The following is a 17,984-nucleotide window of genomic DNA, read 5'->3' on the forward strand; positions in this document are numbered from 1 at the left end:
GAAAATGGTGCTTGAGTTTTAAATAAGAGATAAAACCAACGTATGTATGAAACACAGATGAAATTTTTAGCCGACTGCTGGGATTTGCAGAATTGTAAATAATAGAAATGGATATGTAAAGGAAAATTGCAGGTTCAGAATATAATGGAAGCCATACGTGATTATCTAGAAAATTGAATCAAATCTTATAGGAAGAAAGAAAGAATATATATATTATATATATACGTTTGTATTGTAGTGTAAACCCATTGGCAAATGAAACAGTGATTGTAGTAGAAAGAAATGGAAAACCCAAATATCGGATGATTGATGATGGAACATTGTACAGTAGTCACATTCAAACAATTTTCATACGTTCCAGCCCCAAGCTAGTCAGTACGTTTCATGCGTACGTTAGCTTCATCACCCGATATACTGTAACTAATTATTGAATTTCTGAATTGTATGATGCAGACTGTCCACGAACATAGACTCTGAACAGAGTGTATTTTTTGCATGCACACTAATTCCCCGTATTTTGTAGAATTAAAGAAATGATAGCAGCTAGGGACAATGCTTCTTACTAGGTCTCAGACATTTCAAAATGCAGTACTCATTTCGTAGTGATCTGTGGTGTATTTAAAAATCCCAGGCCTGTCTTCCAGCTATTTTAAAGTTTTCCTTGCCTTATTTAGAACAAAGTACTTTTATTTCCGTCTTGTAATGGTTTTGTCTGTTTCATTTAAATTGCTATCTGCCTGCAGTGCACCATCCTTTTAGAGTAAACGTCAGTTGCATACTTTACGGAATATTAAGAATAAGAATAAACAGAGACTTCCCTATATAAATGTTTCAGGAAGAGACAGGCTGAGTAGAGCGCTAAACACCAATGCGAACTTTGTTATTCAGCTCGTTTACGAAACCTAGAATAAGAAACTTCTCCTCCTGCCAGTTCTTCTCTTGCTGTTGGTGAATTCGTATATTTTAGTTTAATTTCCTCATGCCCTTTCTCGGGCCTCTTGGATTCTTTCTGTTTCTCAGACACTCGGTTTTCCTTATGAAGATAGCCTACAGTTGCACAGTTGATTCACATAAACTGAGAAACAAATATCTGTAAGTTACCTCATGCTATATTTCTAGCTGGCCTATTATAATTATCGTTCCATAACTATTGCATCGTGTGGATTTTTTCCCTGGGTTGTGACGCCGTTTGAACTTTTAGGTAGATAACTGACGTTTCGGAGAAACGTGCTATTTCGTATATCCTAATACTTTACGTCATGTCAAAGAAAAATATTTTTAAGAGTAACTGTTAATGTGTGCAACTCAGATTCAGACGATAGACTGGTGACATTTTATGTTATTGTTGACAAGATCTGAGATAAACTGTTGTCAGGTAACACATACAAAATATATACGTTTGTATAAATCATGGAGGAGAAACATGAAAATATTCTTAATTGAGGATAAAATAATGGAAATGTAACACGCATGAGAGACAAGAGAAATTCGTTTCAGTTGGAAAGCCTGAAGGGATTAGACCACGTTGGAGACCTTGACGCAGATAGACGAATAATATTATGAATTCATTTAGTGCTAGATAGGGCTGTTTTGAACATGTAAAGAACATTGGGGTTGCATAAAATATAGTGAACTTCTTGATCAGATGAACAACTGTCAGCTTCTCAAGAAGGATTCTGTCTCTTACAGTTATTTCGTTGCTTTATTGGTGGGAATCTACGGAATAAAGGCTTAGTCTGAAGTATTAAGAGAGCTTATAAGAATATTCATATCAAGATTTCCGTCTTCTGGGTTGCTGCGCTGTGTAGTCTGGTCGATGTTAACCAACGTTTCAGAGGTCATACTGCCTCCGTCATCACCTCTGAAACGTTGGTAAACATCTACCAGACTACACAGCGCAACAACCCAGAAGACGGAAATCTTCATACTCACCGCTGTGAGAACCTCAAGTCTTACACAATATTCATATCAGTTGTGCCAAGTTCTACTGAGATTTTATATTTAAAATATTAAAAATGAGAAGCATATAAAAGACTTCTAATGATATCAGACATCTTCAGACTGAAATCCATGCCTAATTTTTCTGTTATCTGTTTCTGACTCTGTTTGCTCGGAGCATGGAGTGACTTATTCAGATAAACAAAATTCAGAAGAAATCTCGTTTTCTGCGTGAATACACACGAGAGTTCTACAGATAGACTGGCGGAATACCACATCACTACAGTCCACAGTTAACGCCCATTGCACGTAATGTAATTTTAGATGCTGTTGTTGTACTGACACTGCTACTGAATTTATTTAGTGCTCGGGGTGAACGGATGAACCACCAGAAACGTGAAAGCTGTATAATGAACTAACGCAGAGGCAGGTTCACAATCTGCATACAATTAACGCTGATGGGTTTCTTACTTAACTCTGCCGTTCCTGTTTATGAAGCAGGGTGTATTATTCTAGCAGGCCGCCTTCCTTGCCGGTTGAAGGAAATTATTTTCTGTGAACTTTCTCATCGCCCTGATGATGGAGGCAGCAAGGTCCTCTGAAACTTTGGTAAACTTCTACCAGATTACACGGCGCTATAACCCAGAATACATCCATCTTTTCTGGGAAATTTCTGTTTGACTCTTTAAATTTGTGTTGTGCACGTTGTTAAGTTGGTATGCTTGCTTTTAACGGAAGTAAATATTCGAAAGTATACTTTATAACAAACATTGCGTCGTTTATACATATTGAATAATTGTTAAAATAGATGCAGTGCTTTGTAAATCAACGTTCATGTGTTTTAAAATTATTGGTGCATTTACAGATTCACATATTTTGTACGTCTAGCTTCACTTTAATATTTACTTGCCCTGTGAAATATCATGTGTAATTTTTATATTCAACCGTCTTTTGTCTTTTGCCTTTATGTTTGTAACATTTTGTAAATTTGGAAGCTTATAGTAGCCGATATATTCAAGACTGCCCCTTATAGAATCCGAATTTTCATTACTCTTTCAACAACTCACCACTGGACTGCATCTTAAACCATTCCTATTCAGTCCACATTCCTCGCACCCTATTTCTTTATTATTATTTTTAATATTATTTTACCATCTGAACCTAGGTCTCCTAAGACCTCTTTTGACTTTAGGTTTTCCAGCAAAAATATTGACTGTTGCATTTCTCCTGTCCACCTGACTTATATCATGCCCGTCACATCCGCCTACTTGTTTTCATCCAAATGATGTTGAAGTATCCAAATTATGAAGTTGTTAATGTTGGACTTCTGGGCTGTAACACTGTACGATCTTCACACATTGACCGCCGTGAGAACCTCAAATGTCCCAAATTATGAATATCTTTATATAACTATTTCTATCCTTATGTTACTGTCTGTGTACATGTTTATTAAATTTATTTATATAACATTTATTATTTTGGGTTCAACCTTTTTGTTATGTCAGCCACCAAAGACCCAAATTGCGGAAAAAATTGACATTGTTTATATTTGAATTGTATTTGTTGAATTCAAGAAAGAAAAGTCTGTATTGTAGGATTTGAGGTTATCACTGCGGTGAGTAAGAATATGGCTTTCTTCTGGGTCGTAGCGTCGTGTAGTCTGTTAGAATCTTTCCAGCGTTTCAGAGGTCCTTCCTTCCTCCATCATCAGGGCGATAAGTCTATATTTCCCGCCATTTTAGGCGAGTACAAGACGGTTGACTTATCGAACACGAAAGGTCGATCTCACTGACACTGACACTCGATGCATTGTATTGTTGATTCTATCGATATTCATAAAATGATGATTAAGAAATAACAATACTCTGTCTGTGAAATGTTTTAAGAACGCCTGAGATATCATTCTTCTACAAATTTTGTATGAGGAAAACTCCAAAGTAATATAAGAATTTGTTGAAGGTATTTATGCTGGGGACTACGTGGGGCACATGTCTCGTCTTCCGGAATTCTGATGTGTAAGAAATATTATAGAGCGATACAATACCGAACAGGTGTGTAGCGGATGTCAATAAAGCTTCAGCAGCCGCAATAAAGCTATATATTGTAACGGAATAACGACGTCGTATAACGGAGAGAATGAAAGCGTTAGCGCAGTATCTGACTCATATGGAGCGCTTACTGTACGTTACTGAACCGAGAGCAATAAGGAGTGATGTGGTGAGTGGTATGTGTTCGGCCCCAATGCTGGAGGACGTCTGATCAGTGGTGGTGTATTTCTGGCGCAGCGCGTCGGCACCTTTATTTCTCACGAAGCGAAGATGTTTGGAAAATGTAGAATAATGAAAGCTGAAATAAGGATATGTGTTTCATTTTGGCCGAAGGCTTTGTGAACCGTCAGTTTTCTAAAAATAAATCGCATTACTTTTTTTATAAACGCACAATAGTAACTTTAATGTTATGGAATAAAAACTCTTTCCTTGAGAAAGGAAGTTATTTGTGAGTAGGATTTGAGGTTTTCACGGTGGCGAGTACGAAGATGACTGTCTTCTGGGTTGTAGAGCTTTTTAGTCCGGTAGAATTTAACGACGGACCTAATTGAGATGGAGTGACAGGATGCTGTAAAATATTTCATAAAGGGGTCAATAATGTGTATTATTCACCAAATAATTATTGTTAGGAGGGGTGAAATAAAGGAGGATGAGGTGGAATGGACATGAAACACTCTTGTGGGAAACGAGAAATATAAACAAAATATTAGTGTGAAACTCTGCAAGCAAACGATTGCTTGAAAGACGTAGGCATTGATGACAGGACAATGTTAAAATAAGGTCGAAGAAAACGGATTCGATTCATTTGGCCCAGGCTAAGGATCGGTGAACGGCTCTTGGAAATGGAAATTAAGTAAACTTCGGACACAATTAAATATGGGTAATTTCTTGATTAACTGAGCTTTCCGTCAGCTTCCCGAGAAGGACTCTACTCCATTGAGTTAGTTATCTCTAGGAAGCACAGATGCCCAGTTACACACAACATTTTGTAATCCCCTGACATAAATCACTGCGTTGAATTTAACGTGGCTGGACCTGTGAATTTGCAACGTTGTTAAGAAACTCTTCTTGTTGGAGTAACAGAATGTTACAGAGTTTGTTGGATGATGCAAGGGACCGTTATGTAAATTACCTACCGGCATCCATTGCCTTGAAGGGTCGGAGATGAAGTTGCTGGTACTGTACCACGCCTCGTTCTCTTCACTCCCCTGCCTAGAATGTGTGAAGATTAAAACGATCCTACTTTGTACTGAAATGTTTGCAAATTTTGTTCCTTTGAGATTTGAATATGCCTCTGAATAGAAAAAGTTTTTAATCAGAGTTATAGAGGGAGAGATTGTTCAGCTTAAAAATTATTTTCTTTTTATTCTTTAGAGTATATTACGGATGGCCTTGATCTGATTGTTCGTACATTTTACCCTTTGTGAACTTGAGTGGAAGTAATGCAATGTGACCGATCGCTCTCTTATCGCGTGTTCTTAAAATAAAACGCAAGCCTACGGATCGTGTTTTGTTGTGTTCTGGATTGTGACGTCGAATAGTTTTGGTAGTGTCATTTGTGAATGTTGAATTGGAAAGTATTTGAATGGAATCGGTCGTGTGCTTTTTGAAAGTACTATTCCAGTATTTTCATCAAACCACTGAGGAAAATCACGTAAGCCTCCAGATAGTCAGTGTCCGGGGCGTGGAATTACTTTAAACAGCGAAATTTGTACCTGATAACTATGAGGTTAATATTGAGAGAGAATTTGGCATTAACTTTTGGGATATATGTAATTACATCTAGCTTCAAGTCTTGTCTCGTTTACCGCTCTTGTATGTCGTATTTATGGTTTCCTGTCACATGAATACCGGGGTCATATGTCACTGTAATTCGCGACTGCTTCTCCTATAGCATGGATTAGACTGTGGTCTGTACCGACTTCAGGTATTGATTACATCTTTTCCAGGGTCTTCCCGGGTCACCACATCTTATTGGTTGATACTGAAGGACCTATTCCGGAACTTGACTACCCTTCGTTCTTTCTAGATCATTCTATCATTTGTGTTTGTACTCATACGCTGTTTGCTAAAACTAATCGCACCTCCCGTAAGCTAACCCATCATAACTTAATCTACATTAAAATAAAGTAACCTAACGTAACGTTACCTAACAGGGAAGAGATATATAGTGGTGTATGTGGGCGTGTGAACATTGATAATGAATATTTGTCAAACCAATAATACACAAGAATTTGGTGTCCCGTATAGTAGCCATTTTGCTGATACGCCAGCCTAGCACAACGTCCTCGAATGAACAAATTCTGTAGATCAGGATCCTTGATAAGAAGCAGATACTCACTCAGCTAGTCAATAAATTCCCCCTTCCCTTTTTAATGTTCTTTTTCTTAAGAATCAGATAATATCCCGCCATTGCTCCCGACTGATTAAAGTTTTGTCGATTAGTATATAACAAGAATTGGCTTTACTGTGACAATTACGTGAAAAACAAGTTTCACGGTTCTTGCACTGATGACCGATATTTCATGTGGTATTTGCATAATGAACATGAGTTTCCCCGCTACTTTATTATCACTAGACCATCGACACCGCACACCCTCAAACAGCAATCAATCCTCGTTGATTGCTTACTCTAGTTCCGTGTCTCTGGATATCATTACAGCCCGAAACGTGGTCCTGCTTTCAAGTGCACAAGGACGTGTCGGCCATGTTAACGATGTGCCTGCCATTCGTACCCGAGAAGAGTGCAGAAGTTTCACGAGAGGAAACACAGGTCGGGTGCAATTTGCGGTATTATCTGGCGCTTTAGCTGTTGGCCTACATCTCATTGATTTCCACAGAAAATTGTTTACAGCACTCATGATACTTCTTCTTTTCACATGTTCTGTCTTCATTCATTTATGCTTCCTTTCTTTTTCTTTCTTTATGCTTTCATCATTTCTTTCAGCAGTGGTTTGTTTTTCTTTCTTTTCCATTATTTCGTGTTTCTTTCTTTCTTCCTTTCTCTGGAGCGAAATAAGAAGAAAAAGATGGAACGTTGCGCCGTGTGGCCTGGTAGCTTACCGACGTTTCAGATGGGTAAACTATCTCCTCCATCAGGCCGACGATGGTCAGTTTCTACAAAACTATACAGCGCCACACTTCAGAATACATTTTCATGCACCTCGCCTTGAAAATCTAAAATCTTAAGAAATAACCTGACCACGTAGGCTTACAATGAAACTGGGAGTAAGATACAGGATGTTTTCCTCAGACACTACAGCGAACGAATGAAGAGTGCCACGCGCACGTGTTTGACACTAACTAACCTGTGCTTCGGCCGTTATTCGAATAATTTGAAGGTCACTGTCTTATTCAGTGGAATTGTTGTCATTGCAAAAATTAGTAATATTCCTGTTAAGTAAACAAATTTAATTTATATTTTGATAACTTTATATCCTTTTGTTCTTACCTTTATGACAAAACTTATTTGTAAATGTTTATAATATGCACGTTATTTGACATCTAGAAATCTAGATTTCTTTCTGAAACGTTGATGCGACACTGGTCAGCTTACGTTTAAATAAATTTGCTGGTTATCTTATAATATTTGTGTTGTGACTGTAGTTTGTTTTCCTGTTTCATCTACTTCTGTTACTGCTAGAGTACTTCTTTCACCACTACTAACCGTTATTACTACTTATGCTTCTACTATTACTACTGCTGGATTTCAAAATAAATTATTCATGAAATTACAGCGGCAGTTTCCGTATCGGGTCCAGATTTTTATCTGCAAGTATAATTACAGCCGCACGATCGTGCACTGTGGAGTGGAAAGCAAAGACACCCAGCAAAAAGCGAATGGCGAGTTACATTGCAAATGACATTATATATTGCTGATAACTTATCCATGAAAACGGAGTACAGTACAGTCCCGATTATCGGATATAAACCGAGCCGAAAGGCGGTCGGATAATAATAAAACGTCTAAAATACGAAAGACTAATAAGAGAGACGAATATAAATATCAACTCTGTTTACGATGTTATTAAATTACGAAGAAGATATAGTACGGGATCTATTGAAAACATCTCAATTCAATTCAATTCTTTATTATTTGTGTGCTGTATCAACAGCCTGATGGCCAATTACAGATACAGCACAGAGATAAACTCACAAACACAATAAAACATAAAAGGTAAAAGAAGCAGAATATAAAATACATTGATACGGAAAAAATAAATACACAAAAAATTACTACTAACTACATTAGGATATTTGTAAAAATAACATTAATCAATTAAATAAATTATACTATTATAAAATGTGAAGAAGTGTGACAATTTTTGTCTCGAATATGTCCAAATCCCTGCAGATGACATTAGCAGCTGATGCTCATCTAGCAGAAGGACTGTTTTTGATCAAAGGGCTAAAACTGAACATAGAAAAATCTCTCAGATTCCGAGCAGGGATGCGGAGACCGACAGCTTCCAGAAGGGAAGGACAGCATTTAAAACCGCGGTAAACCTGTGCAAGGAACAGTGCATCACTAGAATGCCTTCTCTTACGCAGGGTCTGGAGTTTTAAAAACTCTAACGCATCAGCATAGCTGTAATGAACTTGGGGGAGGAAAATTTTGTGTGTCCAAATTGTTTTCTAGAAATCTAAAGTAATTAGCAACAACTTCAGGTTAATGGTTGCCAATGAGTAGATTTAGACCATCAAAAGTGGGGATTTCAACCCATACACATTCTTCAAAGGATTCTAAGTCGTGCCTGCGTTTACAGGCACGTACTCCGGGAGATAAAGCTATTAACACTCCACCTCCACGCGTCTTATTTGAACATATTCTGTCAGAACGGAAAACAGTGTAACCGTCCGGAAATAGATTGTGATCGTAACACGAGTCGTTTAGCCATGTCTCAGTTAAACATAAGATACTATAACCAGAGGACCAGACGCTATCGTAGAATTCGAGTTGCTTGGTTCTGAGACCTCTGACGTTTTGGTAATAAATGTCTGAAGAATTGAAATGCTGTTTTCTAGTAGACATGGAAAAACCACCCGTGTTGACATCACCGGTGCGAGCCATTTAACTGAGTGAAGTAGCCCCATCCCCCAGAGGTTCCTCAGAAATGGCATTTACACTTAATTGATCTGAAGTTGCGACCCCTAAGGCTGAAACCTCTGCACCAGGGGAGGATGGACGAGATGAAAGAGTCGGGGGGAATAAATTTGGTCAGGATTAAGATGACCAAAATACGGAGCAATTAAACACCCACTAGGCCAGACACCGATATTGTTTACAAGATGGAAGTCATCCTCCACGACTGAAATGTGGAATGACTCATACGAGTTAAATTTCGTCTTTAACCTGGTGCAGGTAAGCGACGTTAGCTTTAATTGGTATTTAAGCGAGTCTTCTATATCTGCGGAAGTGACGTCCGGGAAGAAACGAGAGACGAACAGCGACTTCATTCTCACCCTTTTTGCTATGACAGCCAGCGAAGGAGAGCTCCTCACTCCAATCATTATGGGCCTCACTTTCTTGGAAGAGTTAGCCGAAGAATTGGCCGACTCAGGAAGTTCAACCCTCCTCTCACAAACAAAATTAGAAGTTAACGTATTTTAAATGTGTAAATGAATGAGTTTATTTGTTGTATAAATTAGTAATTTGTAATATTTGAGGTTTTCACAGCGGTGAGTGAGTATGAAGATTTCTGTCTTCTGGGTTGTTGCGCTGTGTAGTCTGGTCGATGTTAACCAACGTTTCAGAGGTCATACTGCCTCCGTCATCAGAGCGATAGAAGATTCTGTCTTCTGGGTTGTTGCGCTGTGTAGTCTGGTCAATGTTACCCAACGTTTCAGAGGTCATAGTGCCTCCGTCATCAGGGCGATATTCTTCCAGTAATTTGTATTTTCTTCTGAGTCTCCTCCCTTTTCTTTGCGGCAAGGTCACGCCATCGCCTGAACTGTAGTACAGGAAAAATGTAGAAGGTGCGTGAAGGGGGATTGTGGTTCATTCCGCTACGTGCTGAATTGACTGTTATCAGGTGAAACTTCATACCTAAGCAGCTAACTTTCCAAGAATTGTGGGTTTCTTAAATCAAAGACAAAGAGAAATGTGCACTGATATGCAACAGCTGAAAGGAATGACATGTTACAGTCGTCCGTAAAATTGTTAGAGGTCAAACCCAGTTTGTTGTTACGTTAACAACTGTGAAAAATCTTCTGACTCGCTTTACGTAAAGTTACACCCGGTTAATAGTCTACTTTATAATAACCTTCATTTGTAAAATTTAAAATAAATAAAACTGTCTTTAAAATATATTTAAGTGATAGTAGTATATTTAAAAAGCTTTTAATTCTAATTTAATTTCTAGGTATTTGTATGAGAACTATTTAATTGTCGTATAAAATCCCAAGAAAATTACAGTTTCTAAATTCTATAAGATTTCTACTTGACTGATTTCGTATACAGAGAATGATCGGTGCAGTATCCAGTTATTTTGTAGGCCCAAATGAACGCAACAAAATTTAATATATCGTTAATCCCCTCACTAACATGCACAAATAGGCCCATGTAAGAAACCTGCGACAACGTTTAGAAGCTGCTAATCTAATTAGAACAAATTTGCATTGTCAGCCACAAGAAGGTAGGATCCGAAGCAGCAAACTTCCCACCTAATGAAGTGCAAAAACAAGAGGTTACTAATGAAAGAGACAAGCACAGAGGTAAGAGGAGAGGTGGTATGCCACCACAACAGACTCCATGGTCTAAAACACCCCGCAAGGTGATGGCAGTGGAGTTACAAAACGCCCGTGGCAACGTTCATGCATTTGTAAGCCGGGTATTCTCCAAACCGCCGCAGATAAATTCCGTGGGAAGTGAGTTGATGTTTGGCACCTGTCACCAGGTTCACGAAGCGTAACTTTACGTCACGAGTCAGCATTTGAACGTCATAGAAAGCACATGCCAGGTAGAACTCTGTTACGTACATCGCAGGAGTAATGGACTAGTTTATGGGGTGAAAGACAGCGCTGTCTTTCGTCGTATGATTTATGTGAGGTTTCTACGTGAGGCACCGGAAAACAGGTGCGTCATGCAACACGAAACTTTTCGGAGGCTTCGTCATGCACTGTCAAAGATCTGGTTACAACGTACAAGTATACTCTAGACTCATTTATAAGTTTTTATCTTAAATTATACGCGCCATAGTTATTAACAAAACGTATTAGTGTTGGTATAAAGTTTCGAGGCCCAGCCAGGGTGGTACACTGGTGTGAGCAGGAATTTATCCCACGCGTTTATTAATGTTTGCCCCCTACTTTAGCGTCCCTTGTACTTAATGGAAATTATGTTAATATACTGTTAATTCTGGCCTCAATTTTGCTTTACCTTGAATGATTCGCTAAACATGTGAGATTTAGGTTTTACAGAGGCGAGTACGAAGATGTGTTCTGTGACGTTTCACCGCATAGTATGATATGAATTTACCGACGTTTCAGAAGCGCTGTCCCCATGATAATCGACCTGATGTTGGAAGCAGTAAGTACCTCTGAAACGTCGGCCGATTTCTATTAGATTACACAGGGCAAAATCCCATAAGTCGAAAATGGCTATTTTCTGGGTTCTTTCGCCGCGTAGTCTGGTGCTAGCTGCCTCTGAAACGTCGGTAAACTTCTGCCAGAATACGCGGTGCAAAAACTCAGAAGACAGACACCTTATAGATTCCTGTCTTCTGGGTTGTTGCGCTGTGTAGTCTGGTTGATGTTAACCAACGTTTCAGGGGTCATACTGCCTCCTTCATCAGGGCGATATTCATTCACGTTGGTAAACATCAACCAGACTACACAGCGCAACAACCCAGAAGACAGAAATCTTCAAACAAATCGCTGTGAAAACCTCAAATCTTACAGAAACTTAATACTTTTCACTGTGAGAACCTCAAATCTCACATCCCAAAAGACAGTCATTTTCGATAAGCATTTTTGTGTGATCAAATTAAGGAAGATGAGATAGGTGGGGCATTAAAATGCAACAGGCAGATAAGAAATATGACTACATGCACAATTTTAGTCAGAAAACCCAAAAGGAAGAGATAGGCTTGGATGCGAAGGTCATATTGAAATCGATTTTCAGGAAACAATTGGTTTCATCCAGCTGGGGATAATAAACCAGTGGTGTACTCTTGTGAACACGGTAATAAACGTTCCATTAAAGGTGGGGAATTTCTTGACTTTCTTAGCATACCATTTCTAGCTTCTCAAAAGGAATTAGTTGAAGTTAATGCATTGTCTTGCAACCTTGTAATTTATTGATAATCTAGACCACACATTGAGAAAGTTTGTACCATACTTGTTTTGTAAGAAAATTAAGAATTATGCAGTGCTAAGCACCATATCGGACATTTTGTTTTAATCACAGTGAAATGGAATTTGTCAACAAGGGAGTGACTATACGAGAGCTATTTTCGGTACTGGACCGCTTGAAATGAGCTTGTGACATAATGACGTATTTGGCTTCCGTCTCTAAAACTCCGTGAATTTCTTTTGAAAGAATTTGAGTCTGACAAAAAAAAAACAGCGGAGTCGTGATGGGATTTGATATGGAGCACTTATCATCAGTACGCATAAAGTTGGTTGTGAATATTGGATTGGAAAATAATGTGAAGGAATTAGCCGTGGTCTATCTACTACCCCATTTATTTGAAGGGCCGAGGAAAAGCACGAATAACTTCAAGCAGTAATAAAAAAACTGATTTGTGAGGTTTTAGATTTTTATGGCGACGGATATTATGATGGCTGTCTTGTGAGATGTAGTTTGATAGACATTGCGCTGATGATGAACGCAATGATTTATTCTGAAACGTCTGTCAGTGTGTCTAAGACACGACGCAACATCCCAGAAGACAGCCGTGCTCGTCACTAATTTCCTTTTACCCGTTTATGGAGCATTCTGTAGCGTCTGTGGTAGCGAGTGAAATATTTTTATATCCTCAAGCTAAAGTTTGTGGCGTATGAACTCTTCCCTGCAGAATTGAATTTACTTTTGTTTTCCTCTTTATGTTTTCAAGTCCTCTACCCCCCCCCTTTTGTTTGCAGGAAGTGAATGTCTTATAGTCTAGAAGATTGTAAGGAGGGGGGTAAACAACTTAGAGTTTTTGGAGGAAATCGAAAATTTTACGGTTGTGACCGACACATTTGTTGATAACAGTGACACAGGTGGCGTGATGCCTCTGCAGCTGTTGCAAGAAATACTGCATCTTCCTTACAACACCCTTGCTGTCTACAAAAAAGCCCCCTCTCCACCTCGTCACCCCCGTTCCATAAGGGGGTATTTCTCCTTCCTATTATCCAAAGCTTTCGCGGCGACCGAATAAAATGAGTTCTTCTCAGGCGACCAGCTGTGTGAGAATGACATTTCGGAGTCTGGCTCTCCCTCATTCAACCCTGATGATGGAGGCAGAGACAGCCTGCGGGAAATTGGATTACGACTCCTTACTCACACTGCTGATCGCCTGATAATTCTGATGCCTGCTTCCTTAATTTCGTCACTTCCTCTTTGCTCCTGTAAAGTAGGCTACTGTAGTGTGAGCCTTATAGCTGATTGTAGGTGGTATTCTCTCTCAGCTGTTTCTGTGTTCGATCTCCTGTCAGACAGTTTAATCCTATCATAAACTCCAATGACGTAATTTGAAATTTTAAGCTTGCGATTTGTCAGTGTATGAGCACCACTGAAAACGTAAGAAATAAGTAAAACGGGAAGGTCCTGTCTTCCCGATTAAAGAACACAGCTGTGTACTGTTCATTGTTGCCTTTAAAATGCTTATTTTAATTTCTTCTGTAGCGTAAACATGACATCTGAACTCCAACCCTCCTTATGACAGTGAATTCTAAGTTTGTTACGCACCTTCCACGAGAATAGAAGACGAGGAAGAGAAATTCTAAGAAGTGACTCATGTCCCTTAAGCGGTTTCCGTAAAAAAAGAAAATACAACAGGCGACTGGAAGGAAGGGGTTTTGTAATATTTATTACTTTCTGCTGTCGAGAGGAGACACTGAAGCTATACTTTATTCTCAAGAGATTTTATTACAGTATTGTACATCTGGATGCTGAATTTCTGCAATTACTGTATTTTCCTGCCAAATTTAACATTTTAAAACCAGATTCTTTTAAGTCAGTAACTCCACGTTTTGTGTGTATGGATTTTGTATGATTCTTGCTGTAAAAAGGAATTATTTACTTAAACAACTTTAGCCAGATGATTTTTGTAATGGAATAGTGCTTCTTTATTTTCTGGTACTGTCTGGATTCTTAAATATTTTGATGAGTTTCAGCTTCGAAAGGTTGTTTACAGGTAATTTCTACTCTGATTCAATTGGCTTAATTCCTGTACAGAAACAACTGCTTTATCGTATTCTTAAACGTATCTGGTGTAGATATGTGTACTTTGTAACACATTTTGTATTGACTCGTGTGTGTAATCGTGATACATAAGTACAGGCTTGTTATTGGTACATTTAAATGTCACAAACAATCTCTGTAGGCTATCTAATTTTGTATTACACCAGAAGTGTTTCGTAAATTATATTCCAGTCAGCATTGGGCCTATGTAGTTTTTAATTTTAACTTCTCCGGTACGAAAACATTTTCATCAGTGCCAATCAGTGTCCTCCAGTGGACACATGATCAAATGCGGTCACAACTGATTTCTGTGATACAACTAAGAACATAAATAAGCCACCCTGTATCAGTGCACATCGTCTTTAATAATATGATTGATTCAGTATCTCTCAAGTTCGTAAAGAATTAAACTAAGTCCATCTGTACGGTGTTTATTGAAAAATCTGTACTCACATATACACCAGTGACATCATTACATATTCACACACAAGCCATGTACGCAACACATGAGCTAAATTTCATTATATACGTTAACTGTGACAATAACAGCAAGATTTGTAGTTGGAGGGCTGTGCAATAGGAATGTTTGTAAATGTCCAATATCAATTCAGACTCATCAAGAAATGAGAACAGCTTTAAAGATTGTGCTTTTATGGGTATCATAATCTGAAAGTTTAGTAAACATCTGCTTAGACAAGGGGAAGTTCTGTCTTATGTTTTATAGAGTTAATATAATTTATTCATTTTATTGTCGAATGGATTGGATCTATTATCACATTTTATTGACTTTTTATAAGAAGTATATGTTACTTGTAAAGTAAGGAACATAAACTTCTTTCGAAACAATTCTTCGTAAAGTTGTAAACTAACTTTACCTTTGTAAAATCGTTTCAAAAGTTAAAGGAAATTCTTTATGTTATAAACAGAGAGACGGTTCTGTAACCTACCTATAGTTGTGAAGTCATAAGATTAATTTTAAAACATAAGAAGATCAATTCTAAAATTTATGAACGAAAATCTTTCTGAATTTTCATTTTACGTCAGTTCCCTGACACCTGGTGATCGGAAAAATTTATGTATGAATCATAGTTGATGTAACAACATTATATCAACTACAATGGCTAGTTAACGTAGAGTGATACTTAGGATGGTCGCGTTCTGTTCATTGGAAAGGATTTGATCAGTCCAGTATCCTGAAGTTTACAGAGGCAGAAAAATAACGAGATATCTCAGTCAGGATAGTCGGTGGACTGACCACCCGCTGAGATTCGAATTGGTACTCCCGTATAGAAGTCAGATGCGTTACGCTTCAGACAAATTTCTCGGTGGAAAAGTGTGTTGTTACTTTAAGATGTTACATTATTGGACGAAGTTAGACCAGCTTTTCGGATAAACATACTGTCCCCATTTTCAGCCCTCAATCCTTCTTTAGATGAAGGCAGTATGTCTCTCCGTAACGTTGAATTTGTGTTCTAAGACACTTTATATATTTTTAGGAAGTTACTTTTGTCATTACTCAGTTGTGTGACCTTATGGTGAAATTTGACCAATAGAATTGAGTATTTTCGTTTATTCCTAGATGTTTTGGATCTACAGGATGCTTCCAAACAACGTGCATCTTCTTTGAGGTCTGTTCGCCTCGTAGCAAATAAACCCCTCCCATAAGTGAGTTCCACTTTGTTTCTCCTCCTGACTCAGTCACGGTATTTTTTGCAGTTACGAAGCTGTCACCAGGTAGACAACCGGCAGCGTCTGACTCTGCCTCCACGCCGACCGATGAAAAAACAACTCAGTCAATAAAGACGGAAGACTGCAATGCCAACAAACAGTAAGTACCGAGTTCAATTGTTCTGTGTCTCGCACGTAAATACTAATGCGGGATTTTTCAATGTGTGTAACTAACCCCACGGAGTAGAGTCCTTTAAAAAAGTAGTAGTCGTTTTGCTAGTCAAGACGTTTCGCGTATTTCATAAAATATGAAGGTTCAATTTACTCCACAACCTGATGTAATTTCTTTAAGATCAATTTTAAAACGATTCCTACATGTATGGTAAAAATTTTCTATGAATTTGTTTCCTTCAGATCTAGACAACTCAGGAGACAAATCGGGGATGGGAAATCTCCTTAAATAATTAAGCCTGGTTAGAACACTACAGCTCAACACCACCAATGCGCACGATCCTGAGCCAGTTCCAACGACTATCGATTTTCAAATTCTGTCGTATTAAAATCTATCTTTTGTTGTGCTATTACGACATTCTCGGTTAACCACGTAGACACTTTCCAGTACGTTCCTCAGTAAAGTTTTCAATCATTTATTGCTCAAAGTATATGTTTGGAAGAATAGGGGCACGTATATATTGGAATTATTATTTTTCTCTGTTTCTGTACGGTATTTAGAAAGTGTACGCACGTGAATTACAAGATAAGAATGTGTTTCTTTGACAGCGCAACCGTAGAATGAACTTTTATATTACGGACTAGCCGGTCTTTACGGGAGGTGCGTCCCACTCGTCCGGCTGCGTGCGTTCTCGCAAACGAAATTCTAAATCAAGTTTTCTTCAATTAGTTTTCAGAAAACTGCTAATAGTTTCGAAACTCTTAAAAATATGAAGACATTGTTGCATCTCCGACAATGCCAGACAATATTCGTGACACAAGTGCAATTGGGCAAGAACTTCACACATTTTCTGGCTCGGTACTTCTCCTTTAATGTAAACAATTCCAGCCCCACCCGATCTTCTTTCCAATTCTTTGCGCTCATTTCTATGTATACGGTCACACCCATTGTGCAATGAAATGTGAGGTAACGTCACCAATAAGGCTCACTTCAGTATGTTACAGCCCGGCCTCTTGAACTTTATGTAGACCTTGTTGACTTACTGACGAGCCATGGACCATTCATCACATATGGCGTAGGCGCTGTAGTAAGAAGCGTGTCGGTCAACATTGACTAAATCCCCACCAGGGCGCGCTATCGGCCGAATCCGTACCACTTGAAAACTGTCACACTTGATGTAGATCCAACATGGATGTTATCTGCAACTACAGAAATGTGAAGGCCAGCATTTAACATCCCTTTCGAGTGTTGGTATTCCTACTTCCTGTTCTGAAGTTTCAGGATATTTCTGTCAGGACACCGATTATCTGAACTCAGGTTTCGGGGATCCCCCTCCCCGGGCAACATTTTGAGTAGTGCCTTGAGTTTGGTCACAACCAAACATTTCCTAGTTTTTTATTCATAATAAACTTTTCATTCGACGATATTGATCTAATAATTTGAAGGTTTCGTTGAATAAGCCAAGAATAAATGAGTCAAATAAATACGATAAATAAATTAAAGACATTTAGAGCGCTGTCCTCAGTTGTTGAGCAATCTCTCTGCGTAATCACAAACTTTTCCAAAAAATGTTCACAGACTCTCAAGAAGGACTCTGTATCAGGGAGTTGTGCAGTTAATGTCAATTTAATTATCTGGTACCATACAGTGTTTATTAACTCGCCATTCCCACTGTCCAGCATGCTCGTAAGTCGTTCTTGCACGCGCCATTCGTCCGTACAACGAACCAACTAATGAATCATTTATGGATATTGGACAATCCTAGATCTGC

The 17,984-nt window shown here is 38.5% G+C and overlaps 1 protein-coding gene across 1 annotated transcript in view; it reads left to right on the plus strand.

The window, feature by feature from the left end:
• Fife (regulating synaptic membrane exocytosis protein fife) overlaps positions 1–17,984 on the plus strand; it is a 121,422-nt gene that overhangs the window by 21,640 nt on the left and 81,798 nt on the right. Inside the window, exon 4 of the mRNA XM_087350209.1 lies at positions 16,090–16,201. Within this exon, the coding sequence (XP_087206335.1) occupies positions 16,090–16,201 (112 nt within the window). The remainder of the gene's footprint in view (positions 1–16,089; positions 16,202–17,984) is intronic.

The sequence above is a fragment of the Zootermopsis nevadensis genome, unplaced genomic scaffold (assembly GCF_977971745.1).
Source record: "Zootermopsis nevadensis isolate Lab colony 2312 unplaced genomic scaffold, Znev_1.0 Znev_ptg000017l, whole genome shotgun sequence".
Lineage (NCBI taxonomy): Eukaryota > Metazoa > Arthropoda > Insecta > Blattodea > Termopsidae > Zootermopsis > Zootermopsis nevadensis.